Source organism: Equus asinus, chromosome X (genome assembly GCF_041296235.1).
Source record: "Equus asinus isolate D_3611 breed Donkey chromosome X, EquAss-T2T_v2, whole genome shotgun sequence".
In the NCBI taxonomy this organism is placed as follows: domain Eukaryota; kingdom Metazoa; phylum Chordata; class Mammalia; order Perissodactyla; family Equidae; genus Equus; species Equus asinus.
Window position 1 is genome coordinate 4,536,465 of NC_091820.1, and position 21,125 is coordinate 4,557,589.

Genomic DNA, 21,125 nt, shown 5'->3' on the forward strand with positions numbered 1-21,125 from the left:
TCAGTGTAGTTCTTGAAATCTGTAAAATGCCAACCCTCTCCTTTTATTATATGTCAACATTTATTAAACATTTAATCAGACATAACATTTCTTCTAAAAGTATGGTCCTCGAACAGGCATCATTTAGGAGCTTTTCAGAAATTCAACGTCTCAGACTGACTCCAGATTTATTGAATCAAAATCTTCATTTAAGCATGGTCTCCAGAGAATAAATAAATCCACTAAAATTTAAGGAACACTGGTATATAATATAAACACCCTAGGGAACTTATATTCTAAATACAAGGTCTTGATTATTAGTTTGGGTCAGCCAGAAGAATGAAAAAAAAAGCATGTCTTATTGCATAAAGTAGCCTAATCAGTTCTTTAATATCATATTTGCTTACTTTTCCGTAGCTGTTTGGAAAATGAGTAGGGATATCTTTCAAACATGTTTGGAGTGAAATGTTTGTGTTAACTTAGGAAAGGTGGAACTTGAATGAAATAATAAAAAGACGATCCTAAAATTAATGGACATGGTGAATCTGATTAAATAGAAAACAAACAAGATGTGGCATTGGGTACATTGGCGTATAATTCAGCCACGGCTGTCAGGGAAGGGTTTATCCTTTTGTTAAAGGCCTTCAAAGAGAATGGTTCCATGGCTCCTCCATCATCTGCTTGTGGCAGGCATGTGCACGCTACATAAATTGCTCATGACAAAGTTCGAGCCCCTTTTCTCTTGCTCAGTCATTAGTGGAGATGGGAGCCACTCTTCTCTCATCAGTCAGGATGTGGAAATACAATACAGATGTGGTAGAGTTCACCCTCTGGCTTCCAGTTCCTTAGTTCCTGAAACCATCTTGCAAGACTTTCATTTTCAGTGCCTCCTTAGACCTTGATGTCCAGGTGGCATCTGAATAATTGAGTTCCAGACTACATTTCATGCAACAGTTGCATTAGATCGAAGCATAGTAAGGAAAACATTACACCTTCTATTTAACTATTGCAGTATTTTGCTTGCTTCTCTCTAAAAATACCCTCAAATCAAAACACAAGTGAAAAGCCATAGCAAATAATGCCAACTTCCCCACCATGTGCCCCCCAAAAGCCAGCACATCATTTTTGTATCTCAACCAGCTTATGGAATGCAGATAAATAATCTGATCTTAGGACTTTCATTCTTGGTCATATACTTTTTTCTTGTATGTGTAAGCTTCTGAACTTGATTTTATACTATAGATAACTTATATGCTTCCAAATGTCCCATCTGTGGGATCCCACGAGCTCCACGCAATGGAAAAGATCAGGACTTAAGTTTTGGAAATCTTGACCATTTATTTTGGGAAGAGTACTGGATCAAGTTCACCTGCATTAAATGGACATTACTTCCCACTGGAGGCAATAAAGCTATTTGTATGCTGACAGATATGCCCTGATGTATGGGATGTTGGTAATGCTTCCAATCCTACATAAGCTAACAAAGAATTGCCTTTCTAGGGCGAATGGCAGCAGAATTTCTCTCTGCCACTCATGACTGATTCAGGAGCACTTAGACCATAGGTTACAGCTAGCTTCCTGGAACCACACTGAACATTTCACATGCACGAGGGAGAGTCATAGCCACCACAAGGTGCTGCAATTGGACCCTCTCTCTTATCTTAAAACTTTTGCCTCAGAGGGAATATTTGAATCCCACCCATTAACCTGTTGATCAAATCAAGGACTTACTAACATAGTTTTATGGGAACTTTTTAGGGTTTCCTCTCTTTTCTAGAGTTACATTAAGTAGGTGGAAATTCTTTCCTAATTATGCATGATGGGCAGCTGCTCAAGGACATATTTTTTCCTAATGAGCCCAATGCTTCCAAAAGGGTAAATAGTTACCTCACAGTATTTTGCTCCAATATTTTGTCTGAGTCGACCTACTTTGTAGAAGAAAAGAGAAAGCCAGGTCAGCAGAAATAAAAATCCTTCAATTAGGCGAGCCGATTTTTGAACTCCATTGTAAGAGCTAAGGTGCATTGAACACAGCGTGACAGTCCTGGGCTAAGTGTTTTGGACACAATTCTCCTTCATTCCTCATGGCAACCCTCTACTATTATACCTTATCATCCACAACGCAGAGGCAAAGAACCCCAGTGAGCAAGCCAGGGACCCAGACCTCGAACCAGGTCTGCTTCTCTCAGGACCCAGATGGCAGAGCTTGAGCACTTAGTTCTATGTAACAGCCCCTCTCTCAGGCAAGGCCTAGAATTCTGCCTGTGCCTTGAAACCCTTCTCTCTCCTGCATAGCGTGTCCCAGTCCTGACTCTACATAGTGGCTTAACACTTTTTGTGGGAGGAATAAATGGAATGAACGAACTCTCTAGAATTTAGACTTCTTCTGCAACCCACATTCACACCTGAAGGAGGAAGGAGCCAGATTTTCGAATTTCGAAGTTTTCTCCTTTAGGATTATGGAAGTCTGGTCAGGAAGTCCTCATTTTTTGATAAGCTCGCTCTTGCTGTCTCCAGTTAAATAACAAAGTGCTCTTGAACTGGTTTATTTCCTGCATTTGTTTCATTCAAGGAACAGTGTGAGAAAGCTTTGGAAATAAAACATTTCATTTACAAGCTATCCGGCAGCCCACCATCGGTAATTCAAAACTATCCTCCGATATAAATTGGTATCATTATACCTTGAGAACCTTACTGAAAAATAATATTTGTGGACCTCTGACTTGCAATGTATTGCTCTGAAAGCAAGAATAACACAGCAGCATTTGTTTCCACAGGAGATTCAGAATTTTTAGGAGAAAAATGTGTTAGACCTTTATAGGATCAATCTTATGAAAAATTAAATGGTTAATGGGCTTTGGGCTTTACAAATGAGCTTCTGCCATAAAACCTAAATAGAATGGGATCCAGAGTGTGTCTTTCAGGAAAGAAAGAGCTAAAAGGGAATCAGAAATCTGATTTTTCCACAGGTTAAGCCAAAATCTCCACCATTTCTACATGTACAGTAGCCTCAACTAGTGTCTTGTATTAATCCCAGCCCAGTCCTATATGGCGCTTTTGATGAAAATGATAATTAAAGTTATGCATCTAGGCAATGAATAATAAAAATTGATGGAGACAAAGTATCTTATCATGGTCATTTGAAATATTGGAATTTGGACAAAATAATCCAGGGAGGAGTGTTAAGGTGGGGAAGGCTGCAATATATATTTTAGTAGAAGGAATCTGTATAATCAACACAGCTGCAGGTTTATCTGGAGATGAGAATAGCTGGGAGGGGAAACTGTAAATAGGAGATGAAGCCGGCTTGAGCAGAGGAAACGAGTCATCAGAAGGCTTTAGGAGAAGCGCTGGCCTCATACTCTGTTGTGCCCCAGCCTTTAGCACGAACCTCATGTTCAGTCAATGCTTCATAAAAACGTATTGGATGTGTGGATGAGGAAGTCTAGGGTTAACATTGCATTTGAAAGGCATGTCTTAAAAATTAGTAGACTATTTTTTTTTGGCAGTTTTAGGGTTACAGAAAAATTGAGTAGAAAGTACAGAGAATTTTCATTATATTCCCTTTCTTCTGCACACCATTTCCCCTGTAATATTTTGTATTAATGTGGCACATTTGTTGCAATTGATGAGCCAACATGAATACATTATTATCAACTAACTTCCATAGTTTACATGAAGGTTCACTATTTGAATTGTCCATTCTATAGGTGTGGACGAACGTATAATGACATGTATCCACCATTACAGTATCATACACAATACTTCCACGGCCCTAAAAATCTTCTGTGCTCTACCTATTCATCCCTCCTTCCCTCTAAACCTGTGGCAACTGATTCTTTTACTGTATCCATAGTTTCGCCTTTTCCAGAATGTCATAGAGTTGGAATCATAGAATATGTAGCCTTTTCATATTGGCGTCTTGCACTTAGTAACATGCATTTAAGATTCCTCCATGTCTTCTCCTGGCTTGATAGCTCATTTCTTTTTAGTGCTTAATGATATTCCATTATCTGGATTTACCACAGATTATTTATCCATTCACCTACTGAGGGACTCTCGGTTGCTTCCAAGGTTTGGGCAATTGTGAATAAAGCTGCTATAAACATCCACGTGCAGGGTGTTTGTAGAAAGTTATCACAGAAACCACATTTTTTTAAAAGGCACTTCTTCACAGGATTCTTATTTTCTTCATGCTAGGATACTTCTAAATATCTGAGAGGTGAATTTCTTTTGAAACGGAAGTGCATAGTTGCATGTGCTTTTGCAAAATACTAATGACAACACAAGGAAGTAAAACTCTCAGTCCTCTGCTATCTGCCTAGTGTGTATTATTTTACTTAGAAATTGTTATGTGAGCCAAAAGGGGCATTTTTCCTTCATAGTATAAGTGGGGGTTATATCACCTTAATGCTTCTTCCTATGTCAACTCATTAAACTGATTACCTTTTTCAAAGTGATAAGGCTTAAATGAATATCAGAGCCGAATAACCCCAAGCCCAAGTGCACAGGTGGTTTGCCTAGCTGTACCAATAACACCATAATAAATGTCTGTCTGATAATGATTTGTCATGGGAGACAAATCGCTAAAATCGCCCTCGTGCATCTTATTCCTTGGTTCTGAGTATGACATTTATGTATATGATGTGGCTTCTAGGAATGTTTATTATTTGAGTTAAAACATTGAGAAAGATTGAACGTACTCTAGCCTGTGGCATTTGCAATCAAATAGCAAAAATATGTCTTGTAACAAATGACTGGATCCTGCTTTTGCATCAGAAATCATCTCTGCCACCTCTGTGGAGAGTTGACTCTGCAGTCCTTCTCTCCCTTTTCTGGGCCAAGTCAGTGAGGGTGCAAACCTGGGAGGGAGGGCCTGTCTCCACTGGGGTGTGACCTACCTGCTGGATAACATGTCCCCATATTCAGTTGTTATTTCTGCTGCGAATACTTGGCATCCTTGTAGAATTCCAACTGACCAAAAATTTGGTTCACATGTGGAGAGTAATGATGCCACAGCCACGCCAAGAGGACATGCAAAGGTTTATTGGTCACAAAATGAGGCTCTCTGGGGAGAGCAGGGTCTTTTCTAAGCTGGTGTGAAAGTAGCTTGAGAGAGATGGGAACTAGACTGATTCAGCTTTCATGGTGGGTAGGAGTTGGGGCTCAGATGAGGGTTCCCGCAGGCAGGCAGGAGCTTGCCTAGTTTGGATCTCCCATGGGCGCTGGAGGAGGGAGCACCCAGGCTTTCTTATCAGCCTCTGTGGCACAAGTGGAAGAGGAAGAGGTGAGGCTTAAAACTCTTAGCAATCAAACATAAAAACCTGGAGGCAGACCATGTAATACTCTAAAGTATGACAGCATGCATTAACTGAGTAAATTAAACTAGCAGCATTCGAGTCATCTAGATCTCTGTGGAAATTGTAAATGATATGCCTCTAGTTTGACCATCATTTTCTTCTGATTTGAGAGCCGGTGATAGTTTCCTAATCAGAGTCCATGTTTCAGCTGCTTCTCCAGTCTTCCACTGGCTTCTACTTTTTTTCTCATGGAAAATTTTAAGCATAAACAGAAGTAGACAGAAAAGTACAGTAAACTCCCATGTGGCCTTGATCCACATTTAACAGTTATGAACTCATGCCTAATCTTGTTTAATCTCTACCCCATACTCACTCCCCATCTTCCTCTACTAATTTGAAGAAGACAGGAGCCATCATATTGTTTCATCCATGGGTATTTCAGTATGTATCTCTAATTTTTTTTCCCTTAATGTCTTTTTTACTCCTCTGTGATTCTCACTGATTCCATCCACTTAACTACACACACGGTTTGAGAGTCTGGGTTTTAGAATCAAGTTTAACTCTTACTTTCTTGCTCTCCCACTTCCTAACTGTGTGGCCTTGAGCAGGTTACTGATCTTTTCAGAGCATTGTTGCTCTCATCTGTAAAATGGAGCCAGTGCTATTTACCCATAGGTGTTAGTGTGGTGTAAACAAGAGAACATGTAATAAAGTCCTTTGCACATAGAGAGTGCTCAACAGATAGTAGCAATTATTGTTGTTGTTGATACTGTTATTGTTTTGAAGTGTCGTTATTTGGGGATAATAATCAATGCTAGGTTTTGGGAAAGGAGGTGAGGACAAGAAAATGGAAAATATGAGGAATATTGATACCATGATAGACGGTTTTAGACTTGATTATCTACTGTAAGTAAAAGTTAAAAGAGAATGTTCATCATAAAATATTTGTAGACATATTTGTTCATGGAAGAGGAGCATTGATGGTTTCATTTTTTCCATTCAACAGGGCAAAATAGTAGACTTTATAACCTCAAGACTATGGGCAGCTGGTGATTGCAACAATTTGGCTTCTCTCGTGACACCTTCCTCCAAGTCGCTCATAATCTATGAGCCTGATTGTTCTAGAATAGTTTATCAGGCCTCTCTACAAAATCACTCCATGATGTGTAGAGTTTCAAGTGATGCTTGTAAGGTGACACTTAATTCATTGACTGAATCTTCTTGTTGTCTTTGCCAAGAACCCTGCCACGGTTAGTCCCCCTCATCACGTTGCATCTCCTGTTGGGATCAGCGTTGGAGAGCTCCAGTGTACAAGAGCATCTCCTTCCCACCTTGAGAAATTAACAGACAAGGCGATGAAGGCGAATAATCTCCCTTTCTTTTGTAAAGATTGAACTGTTTTAAAATTGAGTATTTTCTCTCTTTCAGGGCAGATCTTGAATGTTCTAGATGAGTTGAGACTGGCTAATAACACCCTCATCTACTTCTCATCAGACCAAGGAGCACATGTAGAAGAAGTGACCACAAGAGGAGAAGTCCATGGAGGAAGTAACGGAATCTACAAAGGTGAGAAATGCTGATGTTGATCAGCTCTGGCCTTTCGGCTCACCCAGGTCACCTTCTTCTTGATCTTAGAGCTTTGGCATTGTTCTTCTGCCACTTTGCAATATCCAGAGCTTCATTTTGTCACAGGCACTAAGCAGTCAGATGGCCAAAGGGGCCATTTCTGATAGGGTCCCCACAGAAATTAAAAGCACACATTCTATGTCAAGACAATAGAATGAGGATGTTTTCACCCAACTGTAAATACAGTCCCATGTTGTGTAGCTGATTAAAACAAGAACCCCTCTCTCCACTATGTGTTAGTCTCCTATTGCTGTTGTAACAAATTAACACAAACTTCCTGGCTTAAAGCAACACCAATTTGTGAACTTACAGTTCTGGAGGTCAGAAGTCTGAAATGGGTCTAGTGGTCTAAAATCAAGGTGACAGCTGGACTGTGTTCCTTCTGGAGGTTCTAGGGGAGAATCTGTTTCCTTGCCTTTTCCAGCTTCTAGAAGCCACTTGCATTCCTTGGCTCATGACCTCTTCTTCCATCTTTAAAGCCATCAATGCAGTATCTTCAAACCTCCCTCTCTCTCTGATCTCTGCTTCCATAATCCCATCTCCTTCACTTACTCTGACTCTCTTGCCTCCGATTTTAAGGACCCTTGTGATTATATTGGACTCACCCAGATAATCCATGGTAATTTTCCCATTTCAAGACCCTTACCTTAATCACATCTACAAAGTCCCTTTTGCCGTGGAAGATAACAGTTTCTGGAGGATGAGGATGTGGACATCTTTCGGAGGCCATTATTCTTCCTGCCTCAACCTACAATAGCATTTTGAGTTGATACCTCATTCTTGATGCAGCATCAGCTAAGCCACCGCCATGATGGATCAGGCATCGTGCTAGTCATTGGGGATCTTGGATAAGACCCAGCTACTGACCCAAAGTTGCTTATACAGTGTACACTCTGCAAGTGCAGGACACACATATCTGATCATAATAAAATGTGGCCTATTTCACAAAGACTTAAATGAGATGCCTAAAATGGCATATCCATGCTGAGGGTTAAGACATCCACCAGAATCTGCAGTAGATGTGGGTTGAAAGTACAACAGGGGAGGGTGAGTAGAAGTGCCCATGCAAAGACATGAAACATAGTGTCCCAGACAGTGGGTCACCTGAATAAGGCAAGAAGATGCACAAGACATAGAAAAGCACATGACCATCAAATTTTGCTAGCGTAAAGCAATAAAGTGCTTTCTCACTCTTTCATTATTCTCTCTTATGGATGTTTCAAAGATTCCGAGGGACTCTGGAAATCAGTTTACCTCCAAAGATATGAAAGGATAATATATGGAATGCTTTCATCTATTAATTGGTTCAGCAATATTGATTGAGCTGTGTATCTGGCACTGGGTCAGAAGCAAAAATAAATAGAAACTCTGGTTCCTGCCCTAAAGGAACACATGGTCACCTGATGGTTGGTTGGATGGGTGGGTGGGTGGTGGTGGCAAGCCTAGGGAACCCCAAGCAATTTAATAGGGCATCAACATTTGTTTGCACAAGATGTTAGTGGCGCACACAGCAAGGAGGGCCTCACTCAGCCGAGGCAACCCAAGAAATGTTTCCAAAGGAGGCAGGGCTGGGAAGGAGTAGCCACAGGGTGTGCTTGCTCTCTTGCTCTCCTTCTAGCTCTTTCCACCCTCCCAACCACTACCCTGTTTTTTTTTTAAAGAGTTTTTTTTTTTCAATTTTTCCTTTTTCTCTCCAAAGCCCGCCAGTACATAGTTGTGTAGTTTTAGTTGTTGGTCCTTCTAGTTGTGGCATGTGGGACGCTGCCTCAGCATGGCTTGATGAGCAGTGCCATGTCTGTGCCCAGGATCCAAACCGGTACAACCCTGGGCCGCCAAAGCGGAGCATGCAGACTTAACCACTTGGCCACAGGGCCGGCCCCCCAACCACTACCCTCTTTATCAGTGCTGGGAATGAAGAGAACCAGCAAATGGCTTGTTCTGCAGACTGCAAGGAGTTGAGTAATGCTGGATCACAGTGTGCCTGAGGCAAAGATATGGAGAAAGGGTAGTCTGTGATCCATCCCTATCGCAGCACATAACCTATGAAATCTTATACTTCAAAAAGGTTATGTGGGGTCCTATTAAATTCTGAGCATCTCGGAGCAGGGACCATTTCTTAAACCTGTGGTTACCTGGAATCTAGGACGAAAGGATTCCTCTTCACTGCTGGTCTGGACAGCCTTCATAGGATGTTCATACCTCTTCCTGCCTTTGCATCCCATCATTATCTCGCCAGCACGGGACACAGGACAGAGATTTAACGTGGGTTAAATGAATGAACTGGTATGTTTAATCTGAACAGGATTAACCCTACTAGGCTGCCACTCTTTCAGCCAGCCCTCCTCTATTTACAGTCTTATTTTAGAGTAGCAAGAAGTGAAAACTTGTCTTCCTATTTATTAAGACGAGGTATTTCCATTGTATTTCCATGAGGTTATGGCCTGTGTGGAGACGGTTGTTTTTATTTGAGTTTATAGATGATGGCGTCTCTGAAGATGGAGTTACAGACCGCGGTTCATGCGCTGGTTCACCCATTCATTCCTTCTCCCGCTGAAGGCCTGTTGGGATCCAAAACAGCTTAGCAGCTACCCCTGAAAACTGTACATAAATCACAGTAATAGAAGTGGCCAGAAAGTAACACGTTATTTAAGAAAGTTACATATACAAAGCTAGGGAGCCCCACTTCTGGGAGAGATGACCAGAATACCTCCGGCTCTGAATCTGAGGAAGGCTGATGAGCAAGAGGAGATGGCACTGGCATTTGGCTTTGACAGCCGACTCTTGGGAGACATGAGCCATATGGGTCTGAAAGAGAGTGTCCAGGGTCCTGAATGATGGTTGGGAACCCAGGGTTACCATATAATCCCAGAGGCATGGCAATAGCTGCTCTATGATTTTTTTTTAGAAACGTATTGGATGTGTTAGAAATGTTTTGTTTGAGTGCTGGAAATACCATCAATGTATGACACTGTATTAATCTCTCTGCCACTACTCTATTGTGAAGCATTATCCCTTTGTCACATTTAGTTGAAATCAAGTTCACAGTGAAACATTGTTAAAATACAAGACATAGTTTCCTTCTGGCTATGGGAAATGACCAGACTTCTAAACATCAAGACATCTTGTTTTCTAAACCTGTGAACCCAAACACACTCCTATGGTTTATGCAAACACAGAGAGAATCAGGCCATTTAAACTCCCTGATCAAAAGAGCATTTTTTTCTGAGCAATAATGATGTCTGCTCCCAACTAAAACCCTTCCAAATGATCACTACTGTTTGAGTTCAGTGACTCCGCTGTATTTCCCAATCATGTCTGTTTCACGAGTGAAATCTATGGGCTCACTTTGATGCGGGCTCAGTGAGTCGAGAGTTGAAAGAAAGATTTCTTGGACTCTCAAGGTCTGGCAGTAGTGCTCTTTTATTTAGAGAATAGCATGGGGACAGGACCCATGGGCAGTAAGAGCTGCAGGCATGGGGACAGGACCTATGGGCAGTAAGAGATGCAGGCATGGGGACAGGACCTTGCAGTAAGAGCTGCAAGGTGTTGAGGGTTAGAGCTAAATTTATAAGGCATAGGTATGTGAGTTATTTCTTTATGAGACAAAGGAAAGATCATGAAAAAATCGTTAAAATAGTATCAGTGCAGGTGGGGTGTGGTTATTGGGTGGTCCTATAACTTTAGATAAGAATCAGATCGGATTAAGTCAGGACATCCTATGCTTCCCAGAGGATGATATAGATCAGTATATAGGGCAGGGCGCCTTGGGCTTCTCTCCCCGGAGCAGCCTTGATCCTCATCAACTTGATAGAATGGCTGCGATTAAGTCATCCTTCCACAGAATTCAGCAGGTTATCCCTTTTAATCCTAGGAACATTAGACTCCTGCTGTAGTTTACATTTCATAAATAATGATTTAATATTATAGGGGTAAGGGAATGGTGACACCTCGAATTGTTTCTCTCTCTTTTTTGTAAGGGAATGTTTGCAGAGTGATTACTCTGTTTGGGTTTAGATAGGGGTAAGTTTTATCTTTGTGAAAAGGCTCTAGCATAAAAGGAAGTTGGGAGATGGCGGTAGGGTCCAATGTGCACTTTCACTCTAGCTCTAGTCGAATTGTAGCTGTCTTGGCAATGTCTTTCATATAATAGCTCCTGAAATATTTACTTCTGAGAACCTTCTAAAATAAATGTCCTTCTACTGTCCACATGTTCTGAATGATTGTGTCAATCTAATAAAACTAGTTTGCCAGTTAATTGTCCATATTCCCATTTAAGAACTAAGGACTCCTCCTCTCCTTTAGAGCTTCTGGTTAATTTGACAATGTTCCCATGCTGCATTGTTAGGATTTTCATTGAGAACAAAATAAATAAATAAGCAACAACAAAAATCCCATCCCCTTAAATGCAAATCAAAACTACACTAAGATATCACCTTACACCCGTTAGAATGACAAAAATATCTAAAACTAATAGTAACAAATGTTGGAGAGGTTGTGGAGAAAAAGGAACCCTCATACACTGCTGGTGGGAATGCAAACTGGTGCAGCCACTGATGCGGGGTCAGTGAGCCGAGGAGTCGAAAGAAAGATTTCTTAGACTCTTAAGATCTGGCAGTAGCGCTCTTTTATTTAGAGAATAGTGTAGCATGGGGACAGGACCCATGGGCAGTCAGAGCTTCTGCTGCCGCCGCTTCTGCTGCCCCCGCTGGCATGGGGACAGGGCCCATGGGCAGGCAGAGCTGGTGTGTGGGGACAGGACCCACGGGCAGTCAGAGCTCCTGCAGCTGCCCCGAGTTGAGGGTTAGGGCTAAATTTAAGGCATAGGTATATGATTCATCTCTTTACAAGACAAAGGAAAGAACATGAAAAAAAGTTAAAATGGTATCAGTGCAGGTGGGGTCTGGTCATTGGGTGATCCCATGACTTTTAGACAAGAATCAAATCGGATTAAGTAAAGGTTAGAAAGGTTAGACGCCACCACCCTAAACCAGTTACATGAGATTGCCAGACAGCAACCAACTGAAGTTCTTGCCTTCCCCATTAAGAATTTCTAGGGATAAGGTCATCTCTCCTCTTCTTTCTGGTACAGAGAGGGAGGCACCTTTTACAGATAGATTTACCATACAAATGTAAATGTGTCCCAACAAGGGCAAGTTCCATTCCCCAGAGCCTCCTTCCCTGTCCCAGTTTATCGAAAGCAATCAGCCCAAAACAATCCTGATGCCAAAGAGACATATCCTGGGGTGGCCAATTTCAGGTCCCTACAAGGTCATCCCCCCTTCCTTCACAAACGCAAATGTCTCAAAAGGGCAAGCAAAATTCCAGTCCTCGGAGCCTACTTCTCATCTACAGTTTTAAAAGTAACCAGCCTAAAAATCCTCATCATAAACCGTTTTAAAATTAAACAGCCTAAAAATCCTCATCAGCCACTATGGAAAACAGTATGGAGATTCCTCAAAAAATTAAAAATAGAACTACCATACAATCCAGCCATCCCACTACTGGGTATCTATCCAAAGAGCTTGAAGTCAGCAATCCCAAAAGTCCTATGCACCCCAATGTTTATTGCAGCACTGTTTACAATAGCCAAGACGTGGAAGCAACCTAAGTGCCCAGCAACAGACGAATGGATAAAGAAGATGTGGTATATATATACAATGGAATACTACTCAGCTGTAAAACAGAACAAAATCATTCCATTTGCAATAACATGGATGGACCTTGAGGGAATTACGTTAAGTGAAATAAGCCAGCGAGAGAAAGATAATCTGTGTATGACTCCACTCATATGAGGAATTTAAAACTATGGACTAAGAACAGTTTAGTGGATACCAGGGGAAAGGTGGGCTGGGGGGTGGGCACAAAGGGTGAAGGGGTGCACCTACAACATGACTGACAAACATTAATGTACAACTGAAATTTCACAAGATTGTAACCTATCATTAACTCAATTGAAAAAAAGATCCCATCCCCTTTACATCAGCCTGTGACCACTTATAGCTGTTAAATGTAAAAATTCCATCAGGACTGTCGAAATATTGAAAATGTCCACATTGCTACTTTGGGACTCTGGAATAGGACCCCCTGCTTTAACCTAACAGGATTTATGATTTCCTTGTAATCCTCAGCTATCTCTAGGAAACAGGTTATGGCTCTCAGTTTGTGTAACTGCACCCTGGGCTGCTGTTGGGTCCCTTCAGATCAAGTGGGTGGGTGAGTCTTGAGAAGGCTCTTCATTCCGCACCCTGATCTGTGTCAGGGCTGTTGAATAGGTGCTCAGGACAGTAGTCCTACAAATTGCAGTTTTCTTTTTTTTTTTATTTTCTTAAAGATTGGCACCTGGGCTAACAACTGTTGCCAATCTTTTTTTTTTTTTTCTGCTTTATCTCCCCAAACCCCCCCTGTACACAGTTGTATATCTTAGTTGCAGGTCCTTCTATTTGTAGGATGCGGGCCGCTGCCTCAACGTGGCCTGACCAGCAGTGCCATGTCCACGCCCAGGATCCAAACCCTGGGTCGCGGCAGCGGAGCGCGCGAATTTAACCACTCGGCCACGGAGCCTGCCCCTGCAGTTTTCTTATCAAAAGAGCAAGTGGCCCCACCCAGCTTCACTTGATGTCTATGTCAGGGTTTTAAGCCCTAGGGCTCTCCTTGCAGAGACTGGTGCAATGGAACTCATGGAAGTTCCTTCTCAACTTTATTGCTGGCTCCTCTGACCTACCTCTCAAAGTTGGAGACCTCCAAGGCTCTCTCCTGGGCCCATCCCTTCTTTATCTACATTCTCACCCTCTGTGATCTCATCCAAACCCTTGACCTCAAATAGCATTTGAGTGCTGGTAGCCGCTATACCCAGCCCTGACCCTTCCTCGGAACCCTGAACTCCTCTGTCCCACTGCCCACATGACATGGGATATGGATGCTCAGTGGGTACATCCTATTTGAAAGATCCGTTCTAGAGATCTTATTTCCTAAGCCCACGTGCACCCGGTCTCGCTGATCTCAGCTGATCTCATTAAACTGCACCGCTCTTCACTCAGTGACTCAACCTCCATAGCTGGAGTTCTTTGATCCCGCAAAGCCTCTGTCTTTGACCCCCCCCCCCCAAAACTCATATTCCAACAGGATGTCCCATAAGCTTTATCTTCTAAGTATACCTGACACTGACCCACTTTTTCATGTCCATCAATTACGGCCTCCTCCTGGCCACCATCACCTCAAACTCATCTCCCTAGTTGATGTCTAGGTGCTTTCCTCACTTCTTCTTTGTTGTCTGCAATTCATTCGCCACCCAGACACCTGGATGAGCTTTAATAATCATGCATTCAATGTATTGTATGAGTTTCCTAGGGCTGCTAACAAAGTAGCACAAACAGGTGGCTTACAAGCAACAGAAAGTTATTCTCTCTCTCAGTTCTGGAGACCCGAAGTCTGAAATCAAAGATCAGCAGGACCATGCTCCCCGCAAAGGCTCTAGAGGAGGACCCTTCCTTACCTCCCCTAACTTCTGCTGGTTTCCAGCAATCCTTGGCATTCCTTGGCTTGTAGATGCATCACTCCAATCTCTGCCTCCATCTTCACATGGCTTTTCTTCCTTTCTTAAAACACTCTAGTATATTACCATCCACTGAGAATAAATGTGAACTCTGCATCCTGGCTGTGCACGGTCCTACCACGACCCAGTACTGCTTCATTTTCCTTCTCCCTTTCTGGGCTTTTTCTTGGGTCCCCCAACACCTTAATCTTGTTGCCACCTTGGGGCCTTTCCATAGATAGCTCCTTCTGTTGGAAAGCTCATCCCCTGATCTTTGCATGGATTTGATCCTTCAGTCACATGTTGCCTCTCTGAGGTCTCCCTGGGCTACCAAATCAAAAGTTCTTGTCCCCGCTCCCCCACCACAGGGATTCATCATACCACCTTATTTTAACTCCTTGCACGTCTGATATTTTATCTGTTTATTAATTTATTTGCTCATAGTGTGTCTGCCCTATTACAATGTAAGTCCCGTGGGAGCAGGGATCTGGGCTGCCTTACTCACCATTCTATCTCTGTGCCCCGAATAACCACATAGTAGGTGTTCAGTAAATACTTGCTGAACAAATAGTCAACACTCCCTAGATTTCTCTCCCTTCTGCTCCTGGTACTCAACCTGAGGATTTTTGCCCTTTTCCCTAACATACCCTCCCTTAGCTGGGACCAGAATAACTTCCCTAAGATTTCCTTATAGTAGAGTTTAGAGTTTTTTGCCTCTTAGTCATCACTGGAAATTTCCTGTAGTCTTGGAAGAGAATGGTTAAACTCTGAGTTCTGACTTCATTTCCATTTCTCTCCCAAGTCAAGGTCACCCTGAAGGAGGTTCTCCTCCCCACCTCCCTTTTACTCTGCCTAAAGGCAAGTAATAAATGTCAATGGAATGGATAAATTAATTCTATAGATGGCGTCTGCAGAAGCACAGGGGGGTGGAAATCATATTTTCCTGAGTGTTCAAGAATGTAGACTTTCTCCACGTGCAGAGAAATGCTTTCAAAATTCACTGATGCCTGCGTCTAAGGCACCGCAGCTTCTGGCATTTCTCCTTTACCTTAAGTGCAAGTTCCAAAAGCAACTCATTGGCTTGAGTCCATATCGCTCTGAGTTGCTTCTTACAGTCACTGAATTTGGCATCTCTTTCCCTCATGCAATAGCACAGCTTTCAGAGAGCGATTGATACTTTTGTTAGAAAAAAAATAACAGCAAGAAGCTCTGGTAGTTTATTAGAAGGTGGTTATGTTCAGGTTCTATCTTCAGATTTTTGGCAAACATTTTCGTCAGCTTCCCAAGAGTGGGCAAAACTGCCCCATCTTGCTAGTATCGCTATTACGTGTGCCAGGAGGCATCCCACAGCTTTTTTACCTTTGAAAGAAGCTCACACGTTATCTTCATTTATCAGGTCACTCATTCAGTTAAATCTAACTGACATGCATTCATGTATTGACTGTACACAGTGGGCCAGGCATGGGGCTAGCTTCTAGGGCATGAAGGCAAAGAATACAGGGTCTCTGACCTCTTGTAGCTTACATTCTGTTTGTTGAGATGAATATCTAAAGAGATCATCTCAGAATAATGAACCGGTGAGGGAGCTGTTCCTGGTAAGTAAGAGTTAGAGGTAGTTCACCCAACCTGGGAATGCAGAGAACCTCCTGGCAGGAGCTGACCTTTTGCAGGCTGACGTTTTGAAGTATTGGCTAGGAGAGGAAAGGTGGGAAGTTTGTTCTCAGCGGGAGCAAGATGCTCATGGTGGGCAAAAAAGCAGCTCAGTATTGCTAGAGATGAAAATGTAAACAAGAGGTGATGCAGCTGATGAGGTACCCTACATCAAGGTCAATATGTCCAATAGGAAGAAGTATATGTAATCATTGCCATTTGGGGAGTATTTAAAACTGCAGGTGAGGAACATCGCCCAACGCCAGTATATGGAAAGGGTAGAGGAGTGGGAATACGGATAAATTAAGGAATAACTACATATCAGTTCCCTCCTCTTTAGAATTGGACTAATAGGATTGTTATTATAGGAATGTCATAGAGGATTGTTGTGATGATTAAGTCAACACGTAAAGTGTTTATAAGTGCACCTAGTAAGGGCAAGGTGTGCCTATCATCCACTAGAGTGTAAGATCTATGATAGCAGATGTGTTATTATACTCACATCTGTATCCCCAGAACCTAGCATCGTGCCTGACATTTTAAGAAATAATTTCTGACTGAATACATAAATGAAAAAATACTTGAGCTTGGGTTTGAAGGACAAATAGTTTCACTAGATGAAGAAGGCAATGGAAGAGCATGGTTGCATTGGTAATCCTTTGGTATTGGCAATTGACTGGATATTGGGTTTGGGGGAAAGGAAGACATCAAAGATGTCTCTCATGGTTTTGGCTTGTGTGATTGGGTAGATAGAGGTTCCCTTTAGGAATTAGGACTCACGGGAAGAGACCTCTGTTTGGTTGGCGTGTGGGGAGGTATGGGATCACTTGATATGAGAAGAGAAGAGGGTCAAGGGCCAAGCCTTGAGGAACTCTCACATAAAAGGTGAGATGGATGATGATGATTAACAAAAAAGATAGTGAGAGTGATTGGGGAGATGAGAAGAAAATAGAAGATTCAGGGAAAAGCATGATCAGTAGAAATGAATGCTGCTAACAAGTCAAGATGAGGACTAAAAGAGTTCATAGTATTTATTACACATGTGATGCTAATAAGTACATTTTCAGTGGAGAGGTAGGGGCGGAGGCCAGATGGATGGAAGGGTGGTGGAAGATGAGAAATTTCTCAAATACAAGGAGAATGTTTGTAGTGGGAAAGATTGAAGTATAATTAATTCTCTTGAGTAAACTTTTATAGAGAGATAATTAGGATACAAGGGATAATTGAGAATGGCAAATTGCTGAGAAGATCTACATTTATAAAGAACTCACAGATATTTTCATTGAAGGCTGGTATCTTACTGGAGAGGTGTGAATACTTGTCACAGGTTCTATGGAATTCAATGCTTTGGCAAGAATATGATGGACATGATGTATTACATGATCTGAGGTGGCAGTCAGGACCAGATAGATAGGATAAAATTAGCTAGCACCCCAAAAACTGCCATTTGGAATGAATGGGCAAATGGAACTGCTGAATGATCACAGTCTTAGTGCCTTGACAGAATGCTTTGATTGCATTGGTTTCATTTGACAAAACATATGACCACAATACCACAAAGTTAAATACTGCAGAGTTTGGGCCCATTGTTGAGAAAGCCATATAAGAAGGCAGGGGGTTGTGGTTGGATAATGGGATGTCTGGATTAATCACTTTTGAGATGGAGCACATTGAGTTGACATGGTCTAGCATGGTCTGTGGGAGAAGGAGGCTAAGGATGTGCATGTCGGAAAAGTGGCAGGGAAGTGGGAAGGATGTGGCCATGGTGGACAAATTGAGGTCTGGCAGGGCAGAGAGATGAGGTATGTCATGCTCATGAACTTCTTTTCCTGGATGAAATGGAAGATGAGGCTCTGTTTTGAGAGTAAGAGGACAAGCCGTTTGGTAAAAGTCTGGAGGAGAGAACTTTTGGAATGGAACCCACTAGGGAAATGAAAAATCCTAGCAAAGTTGAGGGACAAAAGTGGTTGGAAATATGAATTTATAATCACACTCGTGTAGAATTGTCTTTTTTCCCCAGCAATACTTTTCATTGATTAATCAATTATTTCATTCATTTAATAAGTATATTGGACACTATCTATTTGGAAGGTATTATACTGTGGACTTCAGTTGATTCAACAGTGAATTAGAGTTTATTTTTAAGTACTCTTGGTCCCATTGGAATGATAAGATGTACATAGAATTGATTGTCAGACATCCCATAAATGATCAACTTGAAAAATGACAAAGAAATGGAGAATAGGAAAACATTTCCTGCAGTGGTGGTCATAGAAGGCTTAAATAAAAAGGAAGGGCAGAGGGCAGGGTGGCCTAGTGGTTAAGTTCAGCATGCTCCATTTCGGTGGCCTGGATTTGGTTCCTGAGTGCAAACCTATATGACTTGTCGGTGGCCATGCTGTGGTGGTGACCCACATATAGAATAGAGGAAGATTGGCACAGGTGTTAGCTCAGGGTGACTCTTTCTCAGCAAAGGAAAAAGCAAGTGCATATTCCAGGCTTTCCAGGATTCGTAGAAATGATTTTGAGGTTGGGGAAAGTCCTGGCAGAGCAAATATCATACAACAGAACTTTCTAGAAGGCGAGATGGGACAAGCTATTTACTGAAGCATTTAGATAAGACTCAACTCAAGCAAGTTGTGATATTGCAAAGGTGGACTGGAGCTAGAACATGCTTAGCTTTACATTCTAGGCTAAGATATGTTTTTTAGTTTTCCATTTTGTAGAAGATATTAAGAAGGAATTCAGTTGAGTGAAAAAAATAAACTGTTAGGAGAAGTGGTGGTGACATTTCCCCCCTATACTGAAGAAGTCAATATTGCGGAGTAAATTCAGGGTTGATGCACTCACCCTACCCCAGAATCTAAATTCACTAACAGCGCAGGGCCCAACAAACCAGAGCAGGGGACATGGGCCAAATCCTGGCTGACTCCTGATCTTGTAAATAAAGTTTTATTGAAACACAGTCACACTCATTTGTAGATGGTTGATGTCTTGTCTGTGCTCCTTCTGAGCTACAACAGCAGAGCTGAGTAGTTGGGAAAGGGACTCACAAAACGTAAAATAGTTACTGCCTGGCACTTTAGAGGAAAAGTTTGCCAATCTCTGACTCAGATTATTTAGCAGTTTGATATATTGTTTAAGTAGTCACCCTTAACTGTTCAAACCGTGTCAATTAATTTTGAGAGCGTTCTTCAGTTCTTTATCCCTCATTTGAACACTGACATCAGCAGATTGTTCTTCTTTATTTTTGCCCTGATAATAAGTTGATGGGACCCAGATAATTTTGTCATATCTCCCATCTATAATTTGTGGGGTTTTGTCCTTGGAATGAATAAATCAAGGAGTGTGTGAAATCTAGCATCTTGGGCAAGAAAGCATTTAGTGCGAATTTCACTCATCATATGCTTCATTGTAGTTTACATCAATCCTGGGAACCCATGTTATCCAGGTGGGGAGACCCCAAGAGGAGAAAAATGACAAGTAGGATATTTCATAAAACTCTGTGCCCAGATGAAGCATAAGAATGACTAGCATATGCTCTTACCATTAAGAGTGATTTGACCTGCTGGGTGGCAGGATTCGAAAGGACAAAAATAGAAACCTGGTTTGGAAACAGCTGTTCCTAACAAGAGTCACGGAGTAAATTGTAGAATTTTCTCTGCACTTGCCTACAGAGATTGAGTAACTCAGCTATCATCCTTCTGTGACTCCTCGTCATGGCAATGTGCCATCAAGATGTTAAAAGCATGCATTTGACAATTACTCGATCAAATTTTAAATTTAGACCATGCTTTTTTCTCTGCTCATACATTTTCAGAAAAAAATAATCCAGATTCCTTAACGTGTTTTTCTTTTATCTCTCTTGCAACTTTATCTCTAACTTTCCTAGCCTGTTTCTCCTCTGCAACCCAATTCAACATCTGTTGACTCAGGGCAGGTGTTCCCAGGTCAGAGGCATCCTCTGTGCTTTTTCTTGGCCCCCAATCAGAGTTATCTGTGGGTATATCTGAGCCATACTTCAAGACTTTGAGTTTCCGTAGGGCGAGATCCTTATTCATATATCTACATGTTCCCTGTGGGGTTCTGAGAATCTGAGCACAGATTCTGGGTGCAGACTCTGCAGCTCCACCTGATACTGCCACTTACTTGCTGTGTAATCTTGGCCAGAGTTTTCTCAGCTGTGAAATGGGAGTGATGGTGAGGAATGAATGAGTTAATATCTCTAATGAACTTGAACAGTTCCTGGAATGTGGTAAACTCCATCATGATTCCTGATCATAGGAAGTCATTGCTTAATAAATGTCTGCCGAATGAATGAAGCGTCCAGTGCTCACCATTTGAGCTCCTGTGATCTTCATTGAATGACAGTCATAGCATTTCCTGGGAGAGCAGTGTGCTGTACTTTTAAAGCCTGGTGAGCAGGTTTTGTGCATATCCCTTTCCATCTAGTATGGAAGGAGGAATAATACTCAAAGCTACACCATCTGACAAGCAAGGATATTTGCTCATCAACACATGCCTGGAAATGTGTGATCATACTTCATCAAACATGCTTTCCCATAGGCAGTGTGCCTGGATGTATCTATCATCTTTGAAAGTTTTAAAAAATATTTTGTTGTCATTGCTGTTATAAAAACACTCCTTTTACAGCTTTAGAAAATTGCATGATATTTTGTTAATTGATGCATTTCTTTAGTTTCTGAATATAAATTAAGAACTATAAGATGAGAGTCTTATGATGTTCCACACAGAGGGTTCAGATTTTCCCGATGGAACATATCCTGAGTGTGATAGTTTGTCATCAGAAAACTAGCTGGTGATGAAACCATACCTGGTGCTGCCACACCTGCATGCAGGCTGTTAGCAGTAGCTGGATCTAAGGGCTGCAGACACAACTGCCCCCCACAGTCCTCTGCCTTCCTCAAGGGTGCTCAGAGCATCTCACCTGAGCAGAGGTAAACCCGTTCATTGCACCCTTGCAGCCTGTTCCACCAGGGGGCTATTTGTGGCTGGGAACTCTCTTGGGGATCTGGAAT

At 42.0% G+C, this 21,125-nt stretch overlaps 1 protein-coding gene across 1 annotated transcript in view; it reads left to right on the top strand.

Moving 5' to 3' along the window:
• The window catches only part of STS (steroid sulfatase), a 166,497-nt gene that overhangs the window by 115,405 nt on the left and 29,967 nt on the right, over positions 1-21,125 (top strand). Inside the window, exon 8 of the mRNA XM_044768186.2 lies at positions 6,708-6,845. Coding sequence (XP_044624121.1) covers positions 6,708-6,845 — 138 coding nt within the window. The remainder of the gene's footprint in view (positions 1-6,707; positions 6,846-21,125) is intronic.